Consider the following 23,572-nt stretch of genomic DNA (forward strand, 5'->3'; position numbering starts at 1 on the left):
GCTGTTTGAGCCACAAACATAAGTTTCCTCATTGATGAGCAGTAGTAGTCTGCAACCATTCACTCCTTCAACTAGTGGTTCTGGATCCAAGCTGCTTTAACAGGAGGCCCAGGCCCTTCCCCTAGATATTTTGATTTTAGTAGACTGTAGTAAAGCCCTGGCAACAACAGGTTTTTAAAGGTCCCCAAGTGACTCTACTGTACCACAGGATTAAAAAAAAAAATACTTTAAGAAATTAAGGGATTTGTGGGTATTTTTGAGAGACAGAAACAGCATGAGTGTGCATGCATACCGGGGGGGAGACAGAGGGAGAGAAAGAATCTTAAGCAGGTTCCACAGCCAGTACAGAGTCTGATAGGGATGCTTGATCTTCCAACCCTAAGATCACCACCTGAACCAAAATCAAGAGGCAGACACTCAAACAACTGAGCCCTCCAGGTGCCCCACAAATTGAGCTTTCTTTAAAACACACACACACACACACACACACAATTAGTAACTGTGATTTCAACCCATGCATAACCCATGAACACTGTATGTGGCCTTATTAAAACTGACTCTTGCACAAGTAGTGGGGAAAACCTAATTACCTAATTGGCTTTCCAGGCAACTCTGTTTGTGATTACATTTGATATGAATGTTACGTGTATTAGCCTAAGTGAAGAAATACATGAAGAAAGGTATTAACAGTAATCATAAGACCTTACCAGAGCAGGGGCAGAGCTTCGCGCTGCACAATATGTCTTGGCTCTATCCACACGACACACAGCAAGGAACAATAATGTAGAGCCCAGTGAAAAATGGAATTTGGCATACAAATTAAAGACAGAACAAGGCTCCCGATCTTGGCCCCGTACGCGCCCAACATAAGCTCAAACTTGGAAACAATTAAGCTTGCCTATAAATCTGGAGCCTTGGGAAACTAAATGGAGTCTTAAATCAGAGAAGGTACACAGAAGGCTAGGAAGAAGACTCATTAGCCAAATTCACACAGTGGTTTGATGAGTGTTCCTAAGAGGTGGCAGCTGATAGGACTTTTATAAAATCTCAGAGTCTACCCTTTGAGGCCCTGAAATTCTTTTTTTTTTTTTTTTAACTTATTTATTTGACAGGCAGAGATCACAAGTAGGCAGAGAGGCAGAGGGAGAGAGAGGAGGAAGCAGGCTCCCTGCTGAGCAGAGAGACTGATGCAAGGCTCGATCCCAGGACCCTGGGATCATGACCTGAGCCGAAGGCAGAGGCTTTAACCCACTGAGCCACCCAGGCGCCCCGAGGCCCTGAAATTCTAACGTTAGATCATAATACCACTGGCATTTTGTAATGAAGCCTTTGAAATCCAAGGGATAAAAAAAAGCAAAATTTTAAAGGAAAGGCCCTGTCGACAGATTGGGTCGACAACACATTCTGCTCTTGCCTGGGTCAAGTTCATTGGTTTTCACATGCAACACAGAATGGAACTGACCATTTAAGGTAAATAAGAATGCGTTCATGGGTTCAGGGTCTTAGACAAGTTCCTCTCTGATTCTAAAGCTGACCTCGAATTCTCTCCTCTTCTTCAACGTGGTGGTATATGCGGGTTCTTCAAATGCACATTCTGGATACGACAGATGTCAGTCAATTGACCAGAATGCATAAACTGCAAAAATTACCACAACTAAAAGCCAGAAAATTACCAGCCGAAACTACTAGATGTCCTCATGTTTTCACAAGCTACTGATTTGTTTATTGGTCTTCCGAAGCATTCGCCCAATCTGGAGGACCATATTGTGAATAGAAGTAGACCATTTGTTTACCCTTAAGAGGTATTATTTTGATGGGCTGCTGAGGGCTTCCCATCAACGTCATCAGTTACACAATATAATTTTTAAAAATCACCCTGAGCACTTGCAAGAGAAAAGTATTTAAAATGTAAAAGCATTGGGAGATGGAGAGGAGAAGGGAGTTGGGGGGAATTGGAGGGAGATACAAAGCATGAGAGACTGTGGACTCGGAGAAACAAACTGAGGGGTTTTGGGGGGTGGTGAGCCTGGTGGGAGGCTCATGTATTGCGGAGGGCACGTTTTGCATGAAGCACTGGGTGTGGTGCATAAACAATGAATTCTGGAACACTGAAAAAAATTTAAATTTAATTTTAAAAATGAATAAAATAAAATGTAAAAGCAATTATGCACTTCAGCGGGGTCTGACATAGGAAAAAAATATGTTGCAGAATCTGGGTGGGAGTGGAAATTATATCTTCTAAGAGAAAACTGCTCATGTATATATTTTATTACTCTTATCATTACTAAAGATTTCTGCGCTGCAAAAAATCTGTCAACTACATTATCAGCAAATGTATCAATTTTTTTTGTAATTCTACACCTTTGAGTGCAAGTTTATCACTAATAAAGATATCGCCAATGCAGTGCATTTTGTATGTACTGGAGACTCCTGCAATCCATTTAACTACATAACACGTGATTTGCCTCATCCTGTCTCCTACTGTCGAATTCTTGACAAGACTTTTCCATCACAAATAGCGTTTAACACCAAGAAGTGCTTCTCACTCTAGTGACTTGGGAACACAGGATTTCCACGGGCCACAGCTCTGTAGCTGGCAGCAGTCAAGCAAGGTTTGAAATTCCATTTAGGAAGCAGCCCTCCTCAGCCCTCCCACTCCAGGCTGGGTTTCCTGTCACCCTTCCTGTGCTCCCTTCCTCTCATTAGGAAGCAAAAGAAGACTCCCCAGTCCTGCCAGGTGGGAGAGGTTTTCCCTTGTCCTTCAGATCTAAACTGAGATGTCACCTCTCCAGAGCTGCCCTTCCTTAGGGCCAAGTCACATGAGGTCTCCATAGGGAAACCACCCATGGTAGAGAGGTTGCTCAAGAACACCTGGGCTGTGGCTTTGCCACGTCCCCTAATGGGGACCTGGCTTTGCTGCTGCTGAATGGGTTCAATGCTTGCCAATGCTCCCTTAAAGAGAAGCTCAGAGGAGACAGAAGTAAGTGGAAATCCCCACACATCAGGACAGTTCTGATGTGGCAAAGTGTTTTCTTTTGTCTCAATTCTGAGAGGACTTCATTTGCATCAAGAGAGTCATCAATACCTGCCCCCTGCCCAGGAGAACCAGGGGACCAAGAAAAGCCAGACAGCAGTGTAATGCCCAAGTTTTCATGTCCAAGAGACCACCAAGGAGCCAACACCGATGCAATCACATGAGGGTTTATTTGACAAGCTTAAGCTTGGGCCCAAGAATACCCAACACAGCAGAGTAGGGACCTGGACCCCGACACTAGCTAAGGCAGGGGTTTTTATGGGTCATTACAAGAGGCCTGCGGTGGCGCAGGCGGGGAGGAGAAGTTTCTGACTTTTCTGCAGTAAGCTGATTAGCTGTTGCCGGGCTGTTTACGGGGTTAGGTACTTTCCTGGAAGTGTTTACAGTGTTAGTTATAGTGGTTTTTCCTGTAAGTGTTGACAGGGTTAGGTATTCCTGTTACTAAAGCAGGGTCTCAAAGGGGCATCATTGGCTCTTCACTTCTTCAGCGACATTCCTTACTGAATTTGTCCCTAAAAATTTCTAGTTGTCTCCATGATGTCCTTTCCCACTTCGGGTCTCAAAGACTTGTACTTACATACCAACAATTTCGTTTCACTGGAACTAAAGTAAAGTACGGGAAACTTCAGCCCTGGGTCACAGGGGCCTGAGACGGCTGCCGAAGCTAAGATGGCTGTACTTGAGCTAATGCGAAACTCGAGGTGGGATGGCCTTAATTTTCTCGGCCTCCACAAGTAGCTGCTTTGGCTCAGGGGAGTTCCTTGCTGCTGGTACACTTGGTGTCCTCTGTTAAACAGGGACGCTGTAGTGTGGCTTCTGCCTACTAATCCGTGACACCTGAATGGCTGTGGTCTCCCTCGCTTCTAGCACCTGGCATTTTCCTTTGGAGTGCAGAACGCCCATCTCTATACGTCCCTCTATGAATCTCATACATGTGTCATACTATACATTCATATGTTGAGATCATGTAAAGTTGCATATCTGAATAGTCGCTTATTTTCCGTGTCTAGTCCTCTTACGCGAAGTCCTTGAAGTCAGGGAATGTGGCATTTTTTTTCCCACCGTTGTTCCTGACACACAGGAATCAGACACACTGAAGTAATTTTTTAAGAAAATCAATACTGAGATGATGACAAAGACTCAGCAATGACACCCGTACCCTCACCGTGTGTTGTTTTCTCCTCACACAAGCAGTTGGCGACTCTTCCCATCACCGGGAAGAGTCAATGAGTTGGTTCTCTCTTGCCCCACACCCAATTCAGTAGAAGCCAAGAACCTTCTGTGGGTGGGAGCTGCAGGGTGAGAGCTGGAGGTGGTGTGGAAAGGGGCATCATTGGCTCTTCACTTCTTCAGCGACATTCCTTATTGAATTTGTCCCTAAAAATTTCTAGTTGTCTCCATGATGTCCTTTCCCACTTCGGGTCTCAAAGACTTGTACTTACATACCAATAATTTCATTTCACAAAATTAGATGAACTATGCATTTTCAACAAGTTAACTTGATAAGAAACCTCGTTTTGAAAGCTTATTTCTGGACACTCAATGGCACTTGCTCCCTGGCTGAGAAATAGCAGTTACAATTTTGACATTCATTAACAGCTCTTTATTAATTCACGTCATTTCTACATCTTATTATTTGTTCTTCAAAATAAAATGATTGCTTTATCACAATTCCCACAATTAACTAGTATATAGTAATTCAGACCAGCAGAAGCTGCTCAAATGAAAAGAGTATTGTCCAAGATGGGTGAGGTCCCAAGAACCGTCCAGGCCCAGCTCTGACCATAATTAACATAACATGAGAGGGACCCACACCTGCTTCCTATAAAATGGTTTATCACCAGAAACACAAAGTTAGACAGGAATTTAAGCAATCATTTGCAGACCACAGCTCTAATTTAATTCTGACTAAGTTTTCTAGTCAATAAGTTATAGATGAAGCAGTTTATAATTCACAACAGGATTTAAAATAAAAACATATGAAGAGTTCCACAGATAGTATTTTCTTAATTAATAAAAGGCCCCCACAGCATCTGACTTCTATTTTTTGCCTGGTCTCCCAATCATTACACCATTTCAAGTCAACCCGATATTTTCTGAGGTGTATCTTTCACCTCATACTACATGTTTACCATTTCCATGTTAAGAAAGCTTTGATCCTGTTCATCGTGGCTGCCTCACATCCCCTACTTCCGTAACTATAGACTTAGTACTGAACACGTAGGGTGCTCCCACTGTTTTCTGTTATTAAATACATTTTGATATATAAATTACTTCAGCCTCTTCAAATTGTTTTCTTGGTATAGATTTCCAGTAGAGAAGGTAAGACTCAAAGCATATGAACATTTTTATGGCTCTTTCTGTGCTTGGATATTTACTTATTTTACAAAAAGAACGGGTTGATTTCCACTGCTCTAGGAATCTCTAAGCATATCACTTTTACAAAGACCTCACCACAAGTCACTTCCAGCCTTCATATTTTTTATTATAACAAATATCTGTATCTCATTATTAATTATCAGTGGAGTTGAACATCATTCTACATGTTTATTCTCTAAGATTACATGAATTGTCTATTCATCGATTCACAGCCTTAACCCAATCATCTACTTCCTTCCATTTTTTTTAAAAGGTCTTCCCAAATGGCTGATTGAGCTGTGAAAACAAATCTCTTAACCTGACCTAAATGCAAAAGGCCATAGAAGCAAAATCAGCACAAACCTGCCTGTTCCCTTAGTGAACAGGGCTGTTTCCAGAATCACATTAGTGGAAGAATAATACGTTCAAGGAAATGTCTGCTTGACCTACCCTGTCTTTAGACCTGAATGCATTACTGTGGATTTGCAGGCCACACTTCATTAGGGAGTTGTAAGTTTTGCTTTTAAATCACCAAATAACTTTTCAATAAATACAAGGATTGGTCATTAAGGATGAAGCAGGTTAAAAGTGATTAAGCGTCCAACTAAGGAGTAGGGAAAACCTACACAGCTCATTAGCTGCGTGATCAACATTGTTCAGCGCTCACGGACAAATAAAGGTTAGGGTAATCCGGACCTGCATTTTCTGGAAGTTTTCAGTAGGGACACACCCATGTTACTTGACATCACAGAGAAGGGCAACCCCACGGAGCACCCAGTGTTCAGGGACCTGGGCCGTCCTGAGGTCCACAGCGGCGATGTAGTTCAAGTCTGTTCGAACTGGCTTCTTGTAAATGGGGCAGGAATAAAACCGAGGATCTCTTAAAGCTACAAAAAAATCCATAAAAAAAACTTAGTGAATTTCAACATTAGGCAGCCCCAACAGCACACAGAGGCAAATCTGTGCATTTTAAAGATCATTCCAAAGTTTGGGTAGAATGAGAGAGATTCTTCCTGAGGTCAGCCCGTCCCTAGATGTGAGGCAGACATAACTGTACCTTTGCAGGGAGTATGACAAAACACCCAGACATCTTCAGGTTTATCCGGCTGGCCTCTTGTCTCCTGTCCTTGACGATAATCCCTGCCCACATGAAATGACAATGGACCTCCCACTGCTTCCTTTCCACTCGTCAGTTCAACATGGCCCCCGCACTCCTCCTCTAAGTCCTCACCCGATCTTATGCTTGGACAACACCCTCTCCATTTTTCTCTCAGGGTTTGCCTTTGACACAAGGCACTTGTCACTTTTAATCAGATACCCAGCACCAAGCGTCACTAGTATTTCATTATATTAAGATTATGATTTCAAATCTCTGCCTTTGACCCTCTGTGCCATAGTCTAAGGATATTCGAAATCACAGGACAGAGGATGTTCCCCTCGCTTATCAGGGGTTGTGAGTTCTCCATGTGTACAGAGGAAGAGAAGTGGCTGGGAAGAAGACAGCCATGGCACAGTTCAACAATTCCCTGAGACGCAATCTACCATTTTGGAGTAGATGAAGTCACGGAGTTTCCAAACTGTTTTTGCAACAAAGACAACTTCCACATGTCCATCTTTCAAAGACCCTTGCTAATATATTCATCCCTAACCAAAGTTTCACATTCTCTCCAGTCTCGGAAACCCCATGATCAGGGACAGATCCACAGGTCTTACAGGTGGCACAAGGCTTTCAGAAAAAGAGTAAAAATTTACAAATACTAAATTGGGCTTTGGGAGGAGCCTCTGCATGGAACAGCTTGGAACAGGAACTTGGTCAGCTTCTCCTTCACTCTACACTGTCCGCATAGCTCTTCTGTGCGTCTCTGCACATCCATCTCAGGAAGCAGTACTTTATTTTCTCTTCTCTTCCTAAACTGTTTCCGTAGAAATGTGGTGTCTGCACCCACCGTTGTGCCCCTCTGGAAGGCCAACACTGTACATGACCCTCACAGAAACATTCAGACAGAAGCAAGTTTAATGAAGAGGAGAATGCTGCTTTGGTGAATTCGTGTGACGCACACATGTGAAACTTGGAAACAGTAACTCAACGCTCTATGTGAGATGCTGACATATTGCTGAATTTATGTCCCAAAACTAACTTGTATGATAATTTATCTTTTTCTAACAAATTCCAAAAGCAAGTCACTCTCAAAAGTTAAGATCTCATTTTCTGACCCAGTAAAACCCTCTACCTGCTTTGCCATGTGTTTTTATAACTCCACTGTAATTAATTTATTGGGAGAAATTAAACACTTGAATATGATGATATTATACATTAGGTTTCAATATAAAGTAAATATTCTAAAGCAGTGATTCTTAACCAAGGATGATTTCACTCGTGGGGGACATTTGTGACTATCTGGAGATATTTTTGGTTACCACAGCTGTGAGACCGCTACTGGCATCTAGTGGGCAGAGGCCAAAGATGCTGTCAATGTGCTATAATGGACAGGACAGCACCCCCTGCAACCCCCCCAAAGGGTATCAATAATATCAAGGTCAGGGAACCCTGTTCTAAAACAAACTCATAGGTACTTTAAAACTACGGGTTTGCTTAATCCCATGAAATTAATCATGAGAGCGAATCTAAATTAATTTAACACCTAATTTTTAAATCTGGGTGTTGTTTTTTAAATTACCAGGAGACTATCACTCATAATAATTATTAGGCAAATATATCAAAAATTCTGATTAAACAAGTGAATCGCAGTAAATTCATGGAGTGTAGTTAATACTAACAGTATTGACTGATATCATCAAATCCTTTAATCCTGGGATCTGTAAATATATAAGTGTTAAATATTGTTCTTCTTGATGCAAATTTGACTAACGTTACAAATATTGAAGGAACCCAGTGTAGTCTCGCATTTGGCGCAAATATAATTATAGTATGTATGTAATAATAAATATATGTAATTGTAATAATTACACCTTGGGAAGTATTGGACTACTTGGATTTTAATCCCAAAAGCAAAGACAAATTGGGGGGTGGGGTGGGAAATAACATTCTTTTCAATAGACAGGTAGAAAACAATCCTCGGAGATGTTTATCCAATTTTGTTTATTTGTAGTTGTTGCAGAACTGAAGGTGCCCAAGCCACACCAGAACAGGCAGCCAACTTCCGCAGCAGGATTAGAAGCTGCTGGAAGTGCCATTTCATGGTCAAAGTGCCAACAGACACTAAACAACCACATCAACAGATGATTCAAAGCCATTAGCCCTAGTTAGAAAAGTAACTTTGAAGACAAAAATAAACATGCTAGGTAGGGAAAGCAAATCAGCTAATCACGTGGAAAGCCTTAGAGTCCCAGAAGGAGGAGCCGAGACAAGAGGCTGTCTAAATCGGGGAGAGGCTATGGTTTCGGATCTGAAAGGTTTAAACAGCTTGAGGGAGTTTCACTTTCTAACTATGTCACTTCCCTCTCTAGCCTACACTTTTCATCCAGGTGCTAGTATATCACTGCATCATACGTTCCTTCCGATATCCAAAACTACCAAGTTACATAGAGATTCCCTATATAACCTTTAAATCATTCCTTTGTTTAATTCCTCTTTGTGAATGACATTGAAGTGATTTAAAGGGGACTCTTAAATGTTTATTTTAATCCTGCAACAAACATGTGAGTTAACTTATTAATAACAGCAATAATAACAAAATGATTTATTTTATGCTAACTGGGTGCTAGCCACCTGTCAGTTTAATGCTCTTAACAGCCCTACGTGATGGGTACCATTATGAAATCCATTTTGCAGACAAGGAAACTGGAACACAGCAAGGTGAGCTATTCACCCAAGGTCACAAAGTTGTAGGTGATAGGAACAAACCTGGCCAGAATGGGTCGAGAGCCTATGCCCTTAATCTCAGCAATAGTCAGAATGTTGTAAGTGTGTGTGCCACTGCATCTTAGCAGGAGGAGGTGAAAATGAACTGGAAATAACAATTAGATGTCTGAATTCAGCTTAAAGCACATTTGAGACTCCTTCAAAGTCACACGACTGAGGCACCTGGGTGGCTCAGTGGGTTGGGCCTCGGCCTTCGGCTCATGTCATGATCTCAGGGTCCTGGGATCGAGCCCCGCGTTGGGCTCTCTGCTTGATGAGGAGCCTGCTTGCCCCCCTCTCTCAGCCTGCCTCTCTGCCTACTTGTGATCCCCCTCTCTCTCTGTCAAATACATAAATAAAAAATCTTTTAAAAATTTTTGAAAGCTACATGACTAATTACTGGAGTGATAAAATCAGAAGTACAACTCAAATACCCAGGCTCCTGGCTCACTGCCTTTTACCTGAGCCCTGTGCCCCATCCCCCCCACCCCTTGCCACCTGGCAGGGGAGGTGACCACATTTAGCCCTAGGTGACCACATTTAGCCCTTTAGCCTGCAGCATGCAGAGAAGGAGGCCACAGGAAGTGAGAGCTCTCATCCAGACGGGCAGACTCTGTGTCTACTTCACCATGTACCTGAGAAAAATAAACTCATGACTTCAAAATGCAAAGAAGCTGTCCTCATTTGTAATTTAGGCTTTGATTTGAGCTTCAACCCAGACACCAGAGAGACTCCCTAAACGCATAGTCTTAAGTAGAACACAGGAGTTCCCAGAGGTGTGCATTCATCCCACATTCTGATACCAGCTTTGATAGCTGGAAACCCTAGGCCAATTTCATACATCTCCACCCATTAACTTTCCCATCTGTAAAACAGGGACGATACAGCTTACTGAGTTGTTGTAAATATTAAACAAACTAATATATGGGACGGACCCCCCAAGCATAGTATAATACTTGAAATGTGACAGATGCCCAAAGTATGTTAGATTTCTCCTTTCTCTCTCTCCTCACACACACATGCACACACACACACACACACACACGCACAAATCTACACCCACCTTTATCTTTTTACTGAAAAAAATTCCCCAGATTCATCTTCCCCATGACTCTAAACGAGTCCCAGGTTTACAAACTGAAGGTGGCTTAAATTCCATGGGGCTCAGGAGTCAGGAGGCCCCCAACTCCTGGTCCTGGCATGGGGCTATTCCCACCCCCAGCCTCATGGCTGCACAGTGTTGGGTCAGGGTGCCTCACAGAGTGTTCTAGAAACACCTTCTTCCTCATTAGCTGTAGAGACCCTGAGATCCTTCTCACCCTACTGAGTGCCCAAAGATACATAGTAAGTCTTGCTTTGTCCCCGCAAAGTTCCAGTTACCATTTTCCCATCACATTGCCTACAGCACTGAAGTTCATTGGGAAGCATCACTCTATCTATATATAATCTATAGGGAGATAGAAATTTCCTATGTCTGCCTCTTTGCAACTTCCTTTGAGAGCAAAGGAGCTAGAGTTGATATGGGAGGTTTTGCCCTTTTGGTGAATTTCATACTATTTGGGTGACGTTCTTATGATGTCCTAAGCATATGGGGACACATTATGCAATTTTTTAAACTTACAATAAATATCTAGATTTCTTTTTTAAAACAAACTGGTCTTCAATGGTGAGTTATTTAAACTAAAAGTTACCCTTCATGTCAACATAAAAATAATTTACTATAAGAATTTTAACCTTAAACTTTAAAGCTTTATTAACAAAGCTACACCCCTTTAGCTCAATTAGAGCCCTCTATTCAAGTTATCAAAATTAAATGAAAATTAAGTTTATAGTATGAAAACAACAATGGAATTTTAGCTTTTCATCACTAAAAAACACTTCTCTGACAACAAAGCTATTTGGCAAAACAAGTTTCCACCAACTGCTACTGAAATTAAAAAAAAAAAAATGAGAGAAAGAAAAAGAAAAAAGAATGAAAGTTTTCCTTTTTTTTTTTTTCAGTGCTTTGAAATTAGTCACTTTTTCCTTTGCTTATTCTATTTCCTCCCTTAACCTGCTGCTAATGAACCTCACCACTGACTAATTCCCAGCAGGGTGAGTACAGTTCTTCTATAAAAATGTGTTCTTAAATAATAAAGAACGGCCTGTATTATGAAATTATTATTTTATTGATACCATGCTGAGATGTTCAAAATCATGTTACAATGGATTGTTATAGTTTAGTCATAAGATATATAAAACTAACACCTAACTGAATATGAAGAAGATTTTATTTTATTTTTACTTTATAAGGGAAACATTTTTTGCAATGTGTCGACTGGGCCCAATGATATATTAAGCAAAATTTCTAAAATATTATCTTGGTTAAAAGAACACTTAATGACTATTTCTACAAAGTAACCACTGCCCCAGGTCTTCACACCACCCGAAGAGCCAATAAATCTGAAGCCTCAGGCAGCTTGCTTGCCTAGACTCAGCCAGACACATTTCTCCTGTCAGATTCCCTTGGGGTACGTGGAGGACCTCCCCGTTTCTTTACTGATGCGCCCTCTCTTCACAGGCTCCTCTCCCTTCACGCACCTTCTTTCTGTTCCTCACTCACAGCATAGCTACCTCATGCTTTTGCACTCTCACCTTTGCTCCTGAATATTCGCAGAGCTGCCTTCCGTCACCTGGATCTCAGCTCAATGTTCTCTCCTCAGCGAGCCTCTTCCCGAACCCCTAAACTACCCGTTCCCTAGCATGACACGAGTGTGTTTCCTTCATAGAAAAGAACTATCTGGAACCAGTATGTGCATTTAGAGTCGATTCTCATTATCTTGGGACTTCAGTACATAAAATCTCTAGGAACAGGGAATTAGCAACTACTGAACCATTGTTCCAAGGGTTTCCAAACAGAGGGCAGGTTTCCTACAAGCCTTTGGTTCCATTATGTTCATCAACCACTCAATAATAACCTTATTGTAAATGTGTTTTTTTAAAGGCACCTTTTTCATATATATTGTTGATTCATGAACATTGAACTCATGGCACTTTAACTCACGCTTCAGTGAAGCTTGTGTTAGACAGGTATTTTCTCCATGAGGCACATCACAGCCTTCTTCTGCCTGCAAATGACCATGTCTCGTGCATGGACTCGGGGGTTACACACAGATTTTAGAGTACAGTGAATTCGGAAGTGCAGAATCCATGAGTAACAAGGACCAGCTGTGTCTGTCTGTTTCCTTTTCGCTGCCTGTCCCTCCTTGACACTGGGTTCCTTAAGAATGGGGATTCTGCCTGGTCTTTCTTCCCTGTTACATCCCCAGCACCAGAGCAGAGCACACAGGCGGTCAATACCAGACAGATACTGGATGACCTACTGGGCTAATGTATTTCCCTCTGAGAAGAAAAGTCTATCGCCTACTCCTCTCACACTCATTCTTAGCGTCAAAGCACACTTCATTATGAAGTGCTTCGCAGCTCCCTGGGCATTCTGAGTGTATCTCTATCTTAACATGTATCAAATTCCATTTCAATTATTGATTTACTTGGCAGTCTCCCTAACTAGAGGGAATCCCTTCTGGGCTTGATCTGGTTCATCATTATCTTTGTGTCCTCTGCACCTAAGACAGTGGCTGGCCCATATCAGGCATCCAGCAAATATTTGCTTAAAAAATAAATATTCATGGTTTATAAACTCTTTTCCCTTAACCCATGTTCCCAAATGTGATATTTATCTAAGAGATGGGGATCCTAGAAGCTGTCTTTCAAAAAGAGATGGTCTATTCCTTACTTGTTTAAAGAAAAACCTATTGTGTTTCTGTCATAAAATCAGTTTTTCCTTGAAATCCACTATCATGGCCCTCACCAAAGTGCATGGCTTACATCAATCATCTCACCACATATATATATGTGTGTACATCAAATCGTCTTGTTGTACACCTTAAGTATATGCAACTTTTATTAAAAAGATAAAATAAATTTTCTAAAAATGAGATGAACAGGGAAGTCCCAGGTGTGCTGAAAGGTGGTTATTGCTGAGGAGATATTAGCTGAGTGAAATGTAATAACAAAAGCCTCCAGAACACATCAGGCCAATGATGGAAACCACTTTAGATCTTTTTAATCTTACCACACAGAACTTTGTCAAAGTGCAGTAACGTTTGCTTCATACACATGCTATTATGTTCGTAGGCTGGAATATGAACCCAGGTTTTTACTATTAGCTACTGGATTCAGCCAAATGGCCCTGAATTCAATCTGGCTTTCACACCGTGGCTTAAATCTCCAAGCTGGTAGAGTCACCACCTCCAGAGGGTCCTATGCTGTCCTGCCCAGAAAGCCTCCCTTGCGCCACTCATCCTACCTCATCTTATCAAACCTTCCGGGCCCTGTCGAGGCTCTGCTCCTAAGACCCAGCCCCTGACCACTTCTTCCCACTCCCATCTCCCCTCCTTTCCCATCCTCTGTTAACTATTCCAAACACTTGCTTCTTATCTCATCACCATTTCGTGGGTATCCCTATATATTTTACCTGCTTTCGTAAATAGGCAAGATTGATCTAGATTCATGGCCTCCCCTGTAACACCCAAAAAGTACCTAGCAATCAACAAGCACTCATTAAACGTGGGTGTGAATGCAAATGCTGATAAAACAGTAAAATCCTCGTGCCATGATAATAAATATATGAGACCTTGTGTTTATAACATTATCCAATCTGACGCCAACCATCCCTAAACGCACAGGACAACTTACTGTTGTTTTCCGCGTAAATCCTTATGACAGGCATCAGCTCAAAGAGCACTTTTGGTTTGGACTCAATGAGCTTCATGTTCCTCTTGTCCCAACCAGCACCTTCAAGATACAAGCCGTAGACATAGACACCCTCGGTGGGAGGGGCGGAAATGTCATCCTTCATCCACTTGGTGACTTCATTGCAAAGCACCATGTTGTCCAAGGCCCAGCCTTCGTTGGCCCGCGTTATTTCCTGCTCAGGACAAGCACACGAGCAAAGGACGGAGAGCGTGGTTAGAGGTTTATCTTAACATAAAGAGGTAACAGGGATGAAAGGGTAACCCCCAATTACCCTAATTCGGAGGAAGTAGAATTGTCCTTTTACAGTTACAAAGATGCTCTCATAAACAATACCCATCTCCTAACTCAACCACTGTATTTTACCAAAAAAACAATCAAATTATATCAAATATAAAGATAACAAATAAATTCTTTGAAAGTCAAGTTAGCAGCCTGAGAACAAGCTGCTGGATTTCCTTTCAGGACAGCGTAATTGCTGGTGGCACAAACGGACAGCCATTCTCTGTCTCGTTACAGTCTTAAAACTATACTGACAGAAGAAAACCTTGTAAAAGAAAAACATAATAACACAACAGGTGTAAGTCGAAACTATTACCTGGCGCATTGCAGTTAAAAATCCTTGGGGGTTAAAAAAGCCTGTCATCCAGAAGCAGTGGGGTCGGCCGTTGAAAACCCAGGAGGTAAACTGGCAGTTTCTTTCTAGAAGTTCAGTAAACCAGAAACCCAACGTACTAGAAATCCATGATGCCTGAAATGCATACATTGAAATAATTAATTAATACAGGCTTCATTCTGCTGTGTGACTAGCTATGTGCACAGGAAAAAATGAAGAGATACCAAATCACTTTTAGAACTTAAAAGTTCCTGAGACAGGAATTTCCCTTGGGTTCTGACATTTAAGTTTTCAAATTATTCTTCCTCTTCCTGATTTTAAGATATGCTAGAATCAGCTGATCATCACATGAATTCCAGAACAATCTAGCACTCAGTATGCTCTTCAAGTACAAATATATTCACTACCAATTCTATTATAAAGCAGCTAAAATAGTTAATTGAATTAAATTTAGTAGGTCTCAACTATTTTTCCTTAGTTTACATTTTTTTTCCTTAGGTTACATTTTTAACAGCTACACATAAAACAGGGTTTCCATTTACATAAATGTGCTCATGGTCTCTTTAAACTATATTGTTAAAAAAATAAAATATATTCTGTTGCTGAAAAATGATAGAAGCCCTCCTCCTCTTCTCATTTTTAATGAGGCAAACAACAGTTATTTTCAGAAGTTCTTGTCCCTGAGAATGAACTTTTATTCCTCTGATGAAGGAGCAGAAATGGAAACACAGGTCCCTTACCACCAACAAATTAATTGCATTCATTGTTTGTAATATTCTGCCTGAATTCACACGTGGAACTTCTGTTATTACAATTGGTATGGGTATGTCATTAGTGTTAGCAGCAACTCTACCAGTAGATATCTCCAAACTGTATTTTATATCATTTTACTGGAATTGGAATACCTTATGTATGAATAAATGTAGTGCTCAAACTGTGTAGATATACTGCTTGAATTTCAAAATCTTAAGAATTAATTTGCCTATAAAAAATGAGATTCCAAAGACCGACAATAAGTTGAGTAGAATAAAAAACTGTAAATAAAATCATAATTTCAAAATTAGGTAACTCATTCTATCCTATCTTTATAGGTGTGTTAACTGGAAAAGATGTGTTTATACTGACCTGGGGGCACAGGGAACCATTAATGCAAGGGCCTCCCCTGACAAGGATCCCTCCTCCAAAGAAAGCCTTCCAGGAGCTGACCAAGCTGGGTGAGCTGGTTTGGTGGGAAATGAACCTGCAAAGGCCACTGACTAGTGACCAGGCAGGTTCTCCCTCTGTCACCGGCAACAAGGACAGTCAGTCCACACAGAAAACTCTCTGGCCTTGGGAATGAATTCATTGAAGGTGAGGAGAGAATGGAGTGTGGTCAAGGCTGATCTGGGTTTCTAGAGCCCAGGGTGAGATACCAGAGTCTCGATGCGAAACAGTCTCCTTCCATTCTAACTCGATCATGTCCCACCTTCCCATTTACCTGAGTAGCTTCCAGAAGGCCAAGACCTGTCACTGCATGACCCACTCCCATCTCCGGATGCTGCCCTCACTGCACGTGCCCCCGCCTGGCCCAGCCCCAGCTTTCCATCCTCCCCAGTGCTCCCGACATAGACCCAGATCTTCACCGCCCCCCCCCCCCAATGCATGAACTCTGGACAAAGTTACTCTGGTACTCCCTTTACTTCTCCAAGTAGACAAGCATTTGTCAGAAGTGTATCTGCCATGTAGCACAAGGACCAGCACACGATCAGTAAGCAGACTGTTACATCCTTATCTTGTTACCTGAAGATATACATACTCACTTATCTACAGGCAAACCCATGAAAAATGTTTCTCTTTGGTGTGACTTTGGCAGTGTGTGTGTGTGTGTGTAGGAAAACTTCCTTCTACAAAGCTAACATCATGGGCTTTGAAGCTCAAGAGCCGGGGTTTAATTTCTGACCCTTGGACTTCGTAGGCATGGGATCTGGGAAAAGACTCAGTGTCTCCCAATCTCAAGTCCCTCACCTGCAAAAAGAGGGCTATAAAATGCAAAAATTTAAATGAAATCATGCATACAAATGGCCTAGTAGAATGCCCCATACGTGGGAGATGCTAAGTAGTCTCCTTCCTGCACTAAATGCTACAATTACAGACCTACTGGGGGACCTGTCCCTAAAAAACAGAACCCTTCTAAGTAAACGACTCTCCTGCTTTCCCCTTGCCAGTCCGGACTACCGACAACAATAAAGTGAGGAGGGAGACGGGGAGCAGACGTGACCGTACTTTCTTCCACCGAGCAGGAATTCTGGCATCGAATATGCAGTTCAGCGCATCTCCCAGATCTTCGCTCATGATGATGGTGCCGTCGACAGCGAGTTTCAGCTCGGTCAGGGTGCTGCGGACCAGGGAGAGCAGCCTCTGCATTCTCTCTATCTCCTGCCTGAGGAAAATGTTCATCGGCTGGAACAGCCCCATCTTCTGCAGCCTCTCTCTCACCTGCCATGGAGACAGTCAGCACATGTTCAAAATGTGACAGCAGGGCGCCTGGGTGGCTCAGTGGGTTAAGCCGCTGCCTTCGGCTCAGGTCATGATCTCAGGGTCCTGGGATCGAGTCCTGTATCGGGCTCTCTGCTCAGCAGGGAGCCTGCTTCCTTCTCTCTCTCTCTCTGCCTGCCTCTCTGCCTGCTTGTGATCTCTCTCTGTCAAATAAATAAATAAAATCTTTAAAAAAAAAAATCTTAAAAAAAAAATGTGACAGCGACGGCTATTTATGTAACTGGCTCCCTGGGGCTGCTGAAAGGCCCCTGATTGTCCAATTCCACTAATGGTAAGCTTTTAATTTTTTTTTTTCACTGCCAGAAAACAAAGGAGAAACACAAAAGGACACATCTGTGGGTGGACCAGCTGACTTCCTGTCCCAGGCAGGAGAGAACAGGCAGCCATTCATTCCCAGAAGAAGACGAACGCATGACCACTATCATGCAGCCTTCCACACAGCAGTGGCGCTCGTCGGGAGATGCTCATGTACCTGCTGGCCTAAGACTGGCAAAAACACACACAGACACACAAAAAACAGATGTGTACATGCACACAACCATCCTGCTGGCTGCTTCAAAAGACTAGACTCCTGTCTTCAGAGCTTCTGGTTTTTTCCATCAGAGCATCCATCCGATCGTTCCCCCCCAGCCACCCACCCATTTCCATCCTACGAGTACTTATCGAGAGCGTCTTCTATGGATCAGCTATCCTGCTGGGCTGAGTTGCTTTATCCCAAGGCAACACAGACAAAGGAAGGAGGCTCTCCTAAACCCCATTACTTGCCATGTTTATTTATGTAACTGCTATTCCATTTTTAGATATTTTTATTGCTTCATAAATATTTCAGCCACTGTTAGATATGAATGACCTCTCTCCCGATACTACAACGACAGGTGCTTATGAAAGCTGATAATGGTATTGATTTTCTCCAAGCAAGTGATCAGTTTTCTCAAAGGGAAATTATTCCCTTGGTAATGGGTCCTTGAGTTCAGTGTACAGTACCAGAAACCAAAATGGTCTGCTTTGTGGAAAAATAATAAGATGTTAAAGAAACAAAATGCTGCAGGTTTCTTTTTTGAAAACCAGGTAAAGAAGGGCAATATATATATATATAAAGGGCCAGGGGGTCCTGTGACAGAAGTGTTACAGGGTTAGTCGGGGCATCTGCTAAAACTACATGGAAAGTTAGTCACTGGTGCTTTTATCTAAGATTTTAAAATGTTTTCACGGTAAATCTTTTCACTAACATCTGCTAAACTGTCTAAAAAAATGAACTTTCCTAATAATAAATTTGGCTTAGAAGTCACTTACATATTAAAAAGACAAATCAATTTTCAAAACCCATGAAGCTGTAGAGTTACTGATAAAACCTTCCCGAAATTAGGATGGCCTGAATTTTAAGATGTGCATTAAATTGCACAATATTTTTTCATTGACCGGGTGCCTGATTCTCAAAATACATGACCTCCCTTTGAACGAATGACAATGTGAAGAACCTCAAAGGAAAGTTCTAGAAAAGCAATCCTAACCCATCGGTATACACTTAGAACCTAGTCACAAACATGAACATTCTTGTCAGGGTTCTTTATTGTTTCTATTTCAAAATGATCACATTTATAGACTTAAAAACTTCTTTTCCTGGTTCCTCAGGAAGTGAGTTTTTGAATGTTTTTTTTTAGTTTCAGAAAAATCATTTTTTGCCCTCCTTCCTTACTCTTCACTCCCACCAACCGAACAGATGCTTCCCACTGCTGACATCCAGTCAGAACGTCAACTCACTTCAAATGGGCTGTAGTCGGGGGGCAGCTTTTCCAGCATATCGTCGGCCAGCCGGGCCACCACAGCCTCCCGGGTCTCATCCCCTCCCCCAGAGCTGTCCTTGGGCTGGATGCTGAGGATGGTGTCCAGCACATCCTTGGCCAGCTTGCTCTGGTAAGTAATGTCGGCATTGGGATGCAGTCCGAACACCTCAGGGCTGTCGTAGGTAGGCAAGCTCTGAACAACAAGTACCCCACATTAGCCCACATTGCTGATATAAGCACCCCTTAGATTATACAGTCTTAGGAAAGAAATGTTTTTATTGAAATAAATCATGTAACATTGGGTGTCAACTATACGCGAATTTTAAAATGAATAAATAAATAAGTAAATAAATAACATCAAATACTATCCCTACCACCACCAAAAAAATAAGCATTTACACAATATGTCTTATTAGTGTCAGGCTTCAATCTCAATAATTTCTCCAGGAAAGAGTCAAATGTTGACGTGAAAGAGGATGAACACTGAGAAACACAGTAAGGTCAGGGGTCCTTACTGTCTACACTTCCAGCAAGTTTAATCAGAGACACTGTCTTGTTTTAGAAAATGTGAAATAGAAAGAGAGCTCTGGATTAGTATTTTGTTTTCTGAAGGTCTAATTTAAACCAATCTTTTAAATAAATGTGATATAACTAATGGTTTCTGTGCGTTAAGGTACCAGAAAATGATAGTTTTAAGGTACCAGAAAATGATAGTTTTAGCAACTATGGCCCAAAAAGGGCCACAGGTGGGAACTGTACTCTCCCAGGGAGAAAGATGGAGATTAGGAAAAGAGGAATACCGAGAGCGACCCAGTGTGAGAGAAAGGCAGACAGCAAGAGATGATCCGAAGCAGCATAAGCAGGAGAAGAACACAGCTATTTGAAAGAAAAAAAAAAGTACCTAAATTTGACATTGGTTTCAATGTGTGAATTGTATCCTAAACTTCATTATTGTCTCCTATTTTTCCTGCAATCTCCTCCCTTATTTTATTCCTTTTTACATAATGTCTTCTCATGAACAAACTCAAGTTCATTGTGAAATGAAGTATATGTAAATAAATGCATGTACGGGCATATCTAAATTTATATCTTCACAGGCACTTTTGTATTCAGTGCTAATGATTTAAAGACATCTATAGAGCAGTTAAGACAAATGTATTTGTTGATGTGAATTAATACAAGTGTAGAGGTGGTAATGTACGATAAACTCATTACATTCATATATCACAGAACCTCTAAATGTACTGATAATTTGAGCCCTTTGGGGCCATTGGGTTTTAGTTTGTTCACTCTGAGATGAATCTCAGATAGAGGCAAAGAGATTTATTTTTGTTTTTTAAGATTTTGTTTATTTATTTGACAGAGCAAGAGAGCAAGAGGACACAAGCAGAGGGAGCAGCAGAGGGACAGGGAGAAGTAGGGGCCCGATCCCAGGACCCCAGGATCACAACCTGAGTCAAAGGCAGACACTTAACTGACTGGGCCACCCAAGGAGTCCCAAAAGAGTTTTCTAAATAATGATCTAATGAGTTCAAGGTATGGAGACAGAAAATGTAGTTACCCTGAAACACAAATCAGATCTTTTCCTCAAATTTCCTGTCAAAATCTACCAGATTCCCTCTGAGAGCAACACTTCCCAGCCAGGGGCAATTTTGCCTCCCGGGAACATTTGGCATGTCTGGAGACATGGTTGGTTGTCACAACTGGATGGGGGATGCTGACATCTAGGGAGCAGAAGACAGGGTTGCTGCTAGCCCACTGACAAGACAGCTCCCCACGGCCAAGAAGGTTCCTGAAGATCCTCAGATTCTACCATCCGGCCAGGACTGAGAACCAGAGGTCTCAGGATGAGTTCCCATGTGGCCTTCGCCCTGTTACCACAAGGAGCTGAGATCTCAAGAGTTTCCAGGGACTTTCGTAGCTTCCCTAGTTTAAAACCCATCCAGTCTGTCGTATCCCCAAAGAATATTCCTCACGAAGAATAAAAGAGAAGGAAGGGAGGGAATTCATACAAAACCCACACTCAGAACAAATACAAACATTGTAATCATTAGGTGATAGAAACATATGAAGAAAGCACTTACAGTGAGAGTATGTATCACCATTAAAATTTATTTTAAAAGCAGTGTTTGCAGTGCAAATAAATATCAAAATGGTCACTAGGCTGTAGACATGCGCTCTAGGCATATAATTCTGAAGCAGACGAACCTGGATATATTGAAGATAGTTATCCACTGTGTTGCATTTCGGAATATTATACCCTTGGTAAAAGCTGAAATCTGATCCAAACATGTTTTCACTGAACCAGACCTTAGCAAATGTGTTCAGCAACCTCTTATCATAGTCGTCGGTGACTCTGCCTCCGTACTGAATCTCTCCTATCATGTAGCAGACAGTGGTCCAGGAGACGCCCTGCGAACATGGACAGAACCGTTGTGGAGAACTAATTACCTGGTTCATCCTGGTTTTCCCCATGAAGCAACAGCTGTGTATTTGTGGTCACCAAAGTCATTCATTCATTCTTCATCAGTCATGTTAAAAGTGCAGGAAGAAAATGACATAGACAAACCTTGAGGATTACTCAAAGCTCCTGTACATGATTTGAAATCGACCCCTTTGGTGCATTCCTATGCTTTCATATTTTAATTTCAACTTAAAAAAAGCTAGATTTGGGGAATACTGAGGCAGCTCCTTAAAAAACACATGCTTCAAAAGTGACCTAGACTTTCATTTTTGTTTTTTAGGATTCTAAAAAACAAGTTTTCTCACCCCCCCCCCACCAATTCAACCCTTTTGCTTTGCATGTAATTTCAGCTCAGCTTTGAGAAATACAAAGATAAACAAAACTGGTTTCTTTTTTTTTCATCTGAAATCCAGAGGCAAGTGTGACCCCAGCTGGCACGACTTAAAGGTAGGACTATGCAAGCACGGAAGGCCATCACTGTCACAGGATCCGTTCCGAAGCTGGGCAAGTGTGTGAACAGAAGGCCCTGTGCCCACAGGAACTGACAGCACAGGGTGGTGCACACACGGTACCTTTTTGACATCCATGTCATCTAGGTGGTTTTGGATGAACTGCACGGTGGCGTTAAAGTCAGCCTGATTAAATTCATAGGGGATGTTCCATCCCAGGGGACCAAACTTCCTCCTCTCCTGGACTGTGGAGTGCAGGAAAGCCACCGCATAGAGCATGGGTTTCCACTGCGCTGCGGTGCTTACATCCAGCAGGTCCTGGCTCACACCTGTCATGGCCGGTGGGGCGAAAACCTGTATCGTCACTCACACCCCTTGACTTCTTATTACACTTATACATTATTATTTTTGTAAATTTCTGATAGTAAAATTCATTTATCTTGAATTATTTTTATCACATTCATATGACAATTATAATTTAACTTTGGGTGTCCAGAGGGTGTTTCTTGCTGAAAAATCTGCAAAGAGACTGGGCGAGGAGGTTGGGGGCTGGTTAACTTAACTTAACATGGGTCAAGTTCCTGCCAGTCTGACAAGATATTGTGGGTATAAACTAGAGGTAGAAGAAGGATGGCAGTACTATTACTAAAATACTAGTATTTCAAATGCTATTATTAATATTATTTATTATTACTAGTAACCTAATATCATTTAATATAATACTATTATTAGTATTATAAATGCTACTACTAAAATTAGTATTATAAATTAGTATTATAAATACTACTACTAAAACTACTATTACTAATTATTTATTATTGCTCTTATTATCATTATTATTTGGAATCTGTACTCAAGTTGCAATGAACTTCAGTATATACTACTCACAATTTAATATCAATTAAGACAGTGTATCTAGAAGCCCACCACACCCGAGTATATTTCCCAAATTATGCTAAGTGAAATAAGTCAATCAGAGAAAGGCAATTATCATACGGTTTCACTTATTGGTGGAACATAAGGAATAGCATGGAGGACATTAGAAGAAGGAAGGGAAAAATGAAGGTGGGTAACTGGAGGGGGAGACAAACCATGAGAGACTGCGGACTCTGAGAAACAGACTGAGGGTTTTAGACGGGTGGGGGTTGGGGGGGATGGGAGAGCCTGGTGACGGGTATGAAGGAGAGCATGGATTCCATGGAGATTGGGTGCTATACATAAACAATTAATCATGAATATGACATCAAAAACTAATGATGTACTGTATGGAGACTAACAAAACATAATAAAACATTATTATTATAATTATTATGTATTTATATTACATATATAACTGTATATTTTTTACTTAGAATTTTTTTTACCACCCTCATCCTTCCCCATCTATTTACTCCCACATTATCTCGCAGCCTGACAAGCATTTGAGCCTTGTTAGCAACTCAATAAAAACTGTAGAGTGTTCAGATGGCCTCATGAAACGCAGGCAGGTCATAACTTGAATTCAGCCTCTGCTTTTGCAAGAGGCTATTGGCCAACTTTAGGTAGGGAGCATGAAGAACCATAAATGGCAAAATAATGTTAACATAGAAAGGCGGGTGTCTAGCTGGAGAAGAGCACAGGCCAAAGCAGAGCAATCCAGGGAATACAGGAAAAGTTCAAGGTGGATGACCATGAGC

General features: G+C 41.6%; 1 protein-coding gene across 1 annotated transcript in view; it reads right to left on the reverse strand.

The window, feature by feature from the left end:
• Positions 1 to 3,185: 3,185 nt before the first annotated feature.
• DNAH5 (dynein axonemal heavy chain 5) overlaps positions 3,186 to 23,572 on the reverse strand; it is a 223,165-nt gene continuing 202,778 nt past the window's right edge. Inside the window, exons 73-79 of the mRNA XM_059173668.1 lie at positions 22,020 to 22,225; positions 21,192 to 21,395; positions 18,961 to 19,176; positions 16,927 to 17,139; positions 14,647 to 14,799; positions 13,992 to 14,223; positions 3,186 to 6,279 (exon numbers count right to left, since the gene is read on the reverse strand). Of these exons, the coding sequence (XP_059029651.1) occupies positions 6,128 to 6,279; positions 13,992 to 14,223; positions 14,647 to 14,799; positions 16,927 to 17,139; positions 18,961 to 19,176; positions 21,192 to 21,395; positions 22,020 to 22,225 (1,376 nt within the window). The 3' untranslated portion in view covers positions 3,186 to 6,127. The remainder of the gene's footprint in view (positions 6,280 to 13,991; positions 14,224 to 14,646; positions 14,800 to 16,926; positions 17,140 to 18,960; positions 19,177 to 21,191; positions 21,396 to 22,019; positions 22,226 to 23,572) is intronic.

The sequence above is a fragment of the Mustela lutreola genome, chromosome 5 (genome assembly GCF_030435805.1).
Source record: "Mustela lutreola isolate mMusLut2 chromosome 5, mMusLut2.pri, whole genome shotgun sequence".
In the NCBI taxonomy this organism is placed as follows: domain Eukaryota; kingdom Metazoa; phylum Chordata; class Mammalia; order Carnivora; family Mustelidae; genus Mustela; species Mustela lutreola.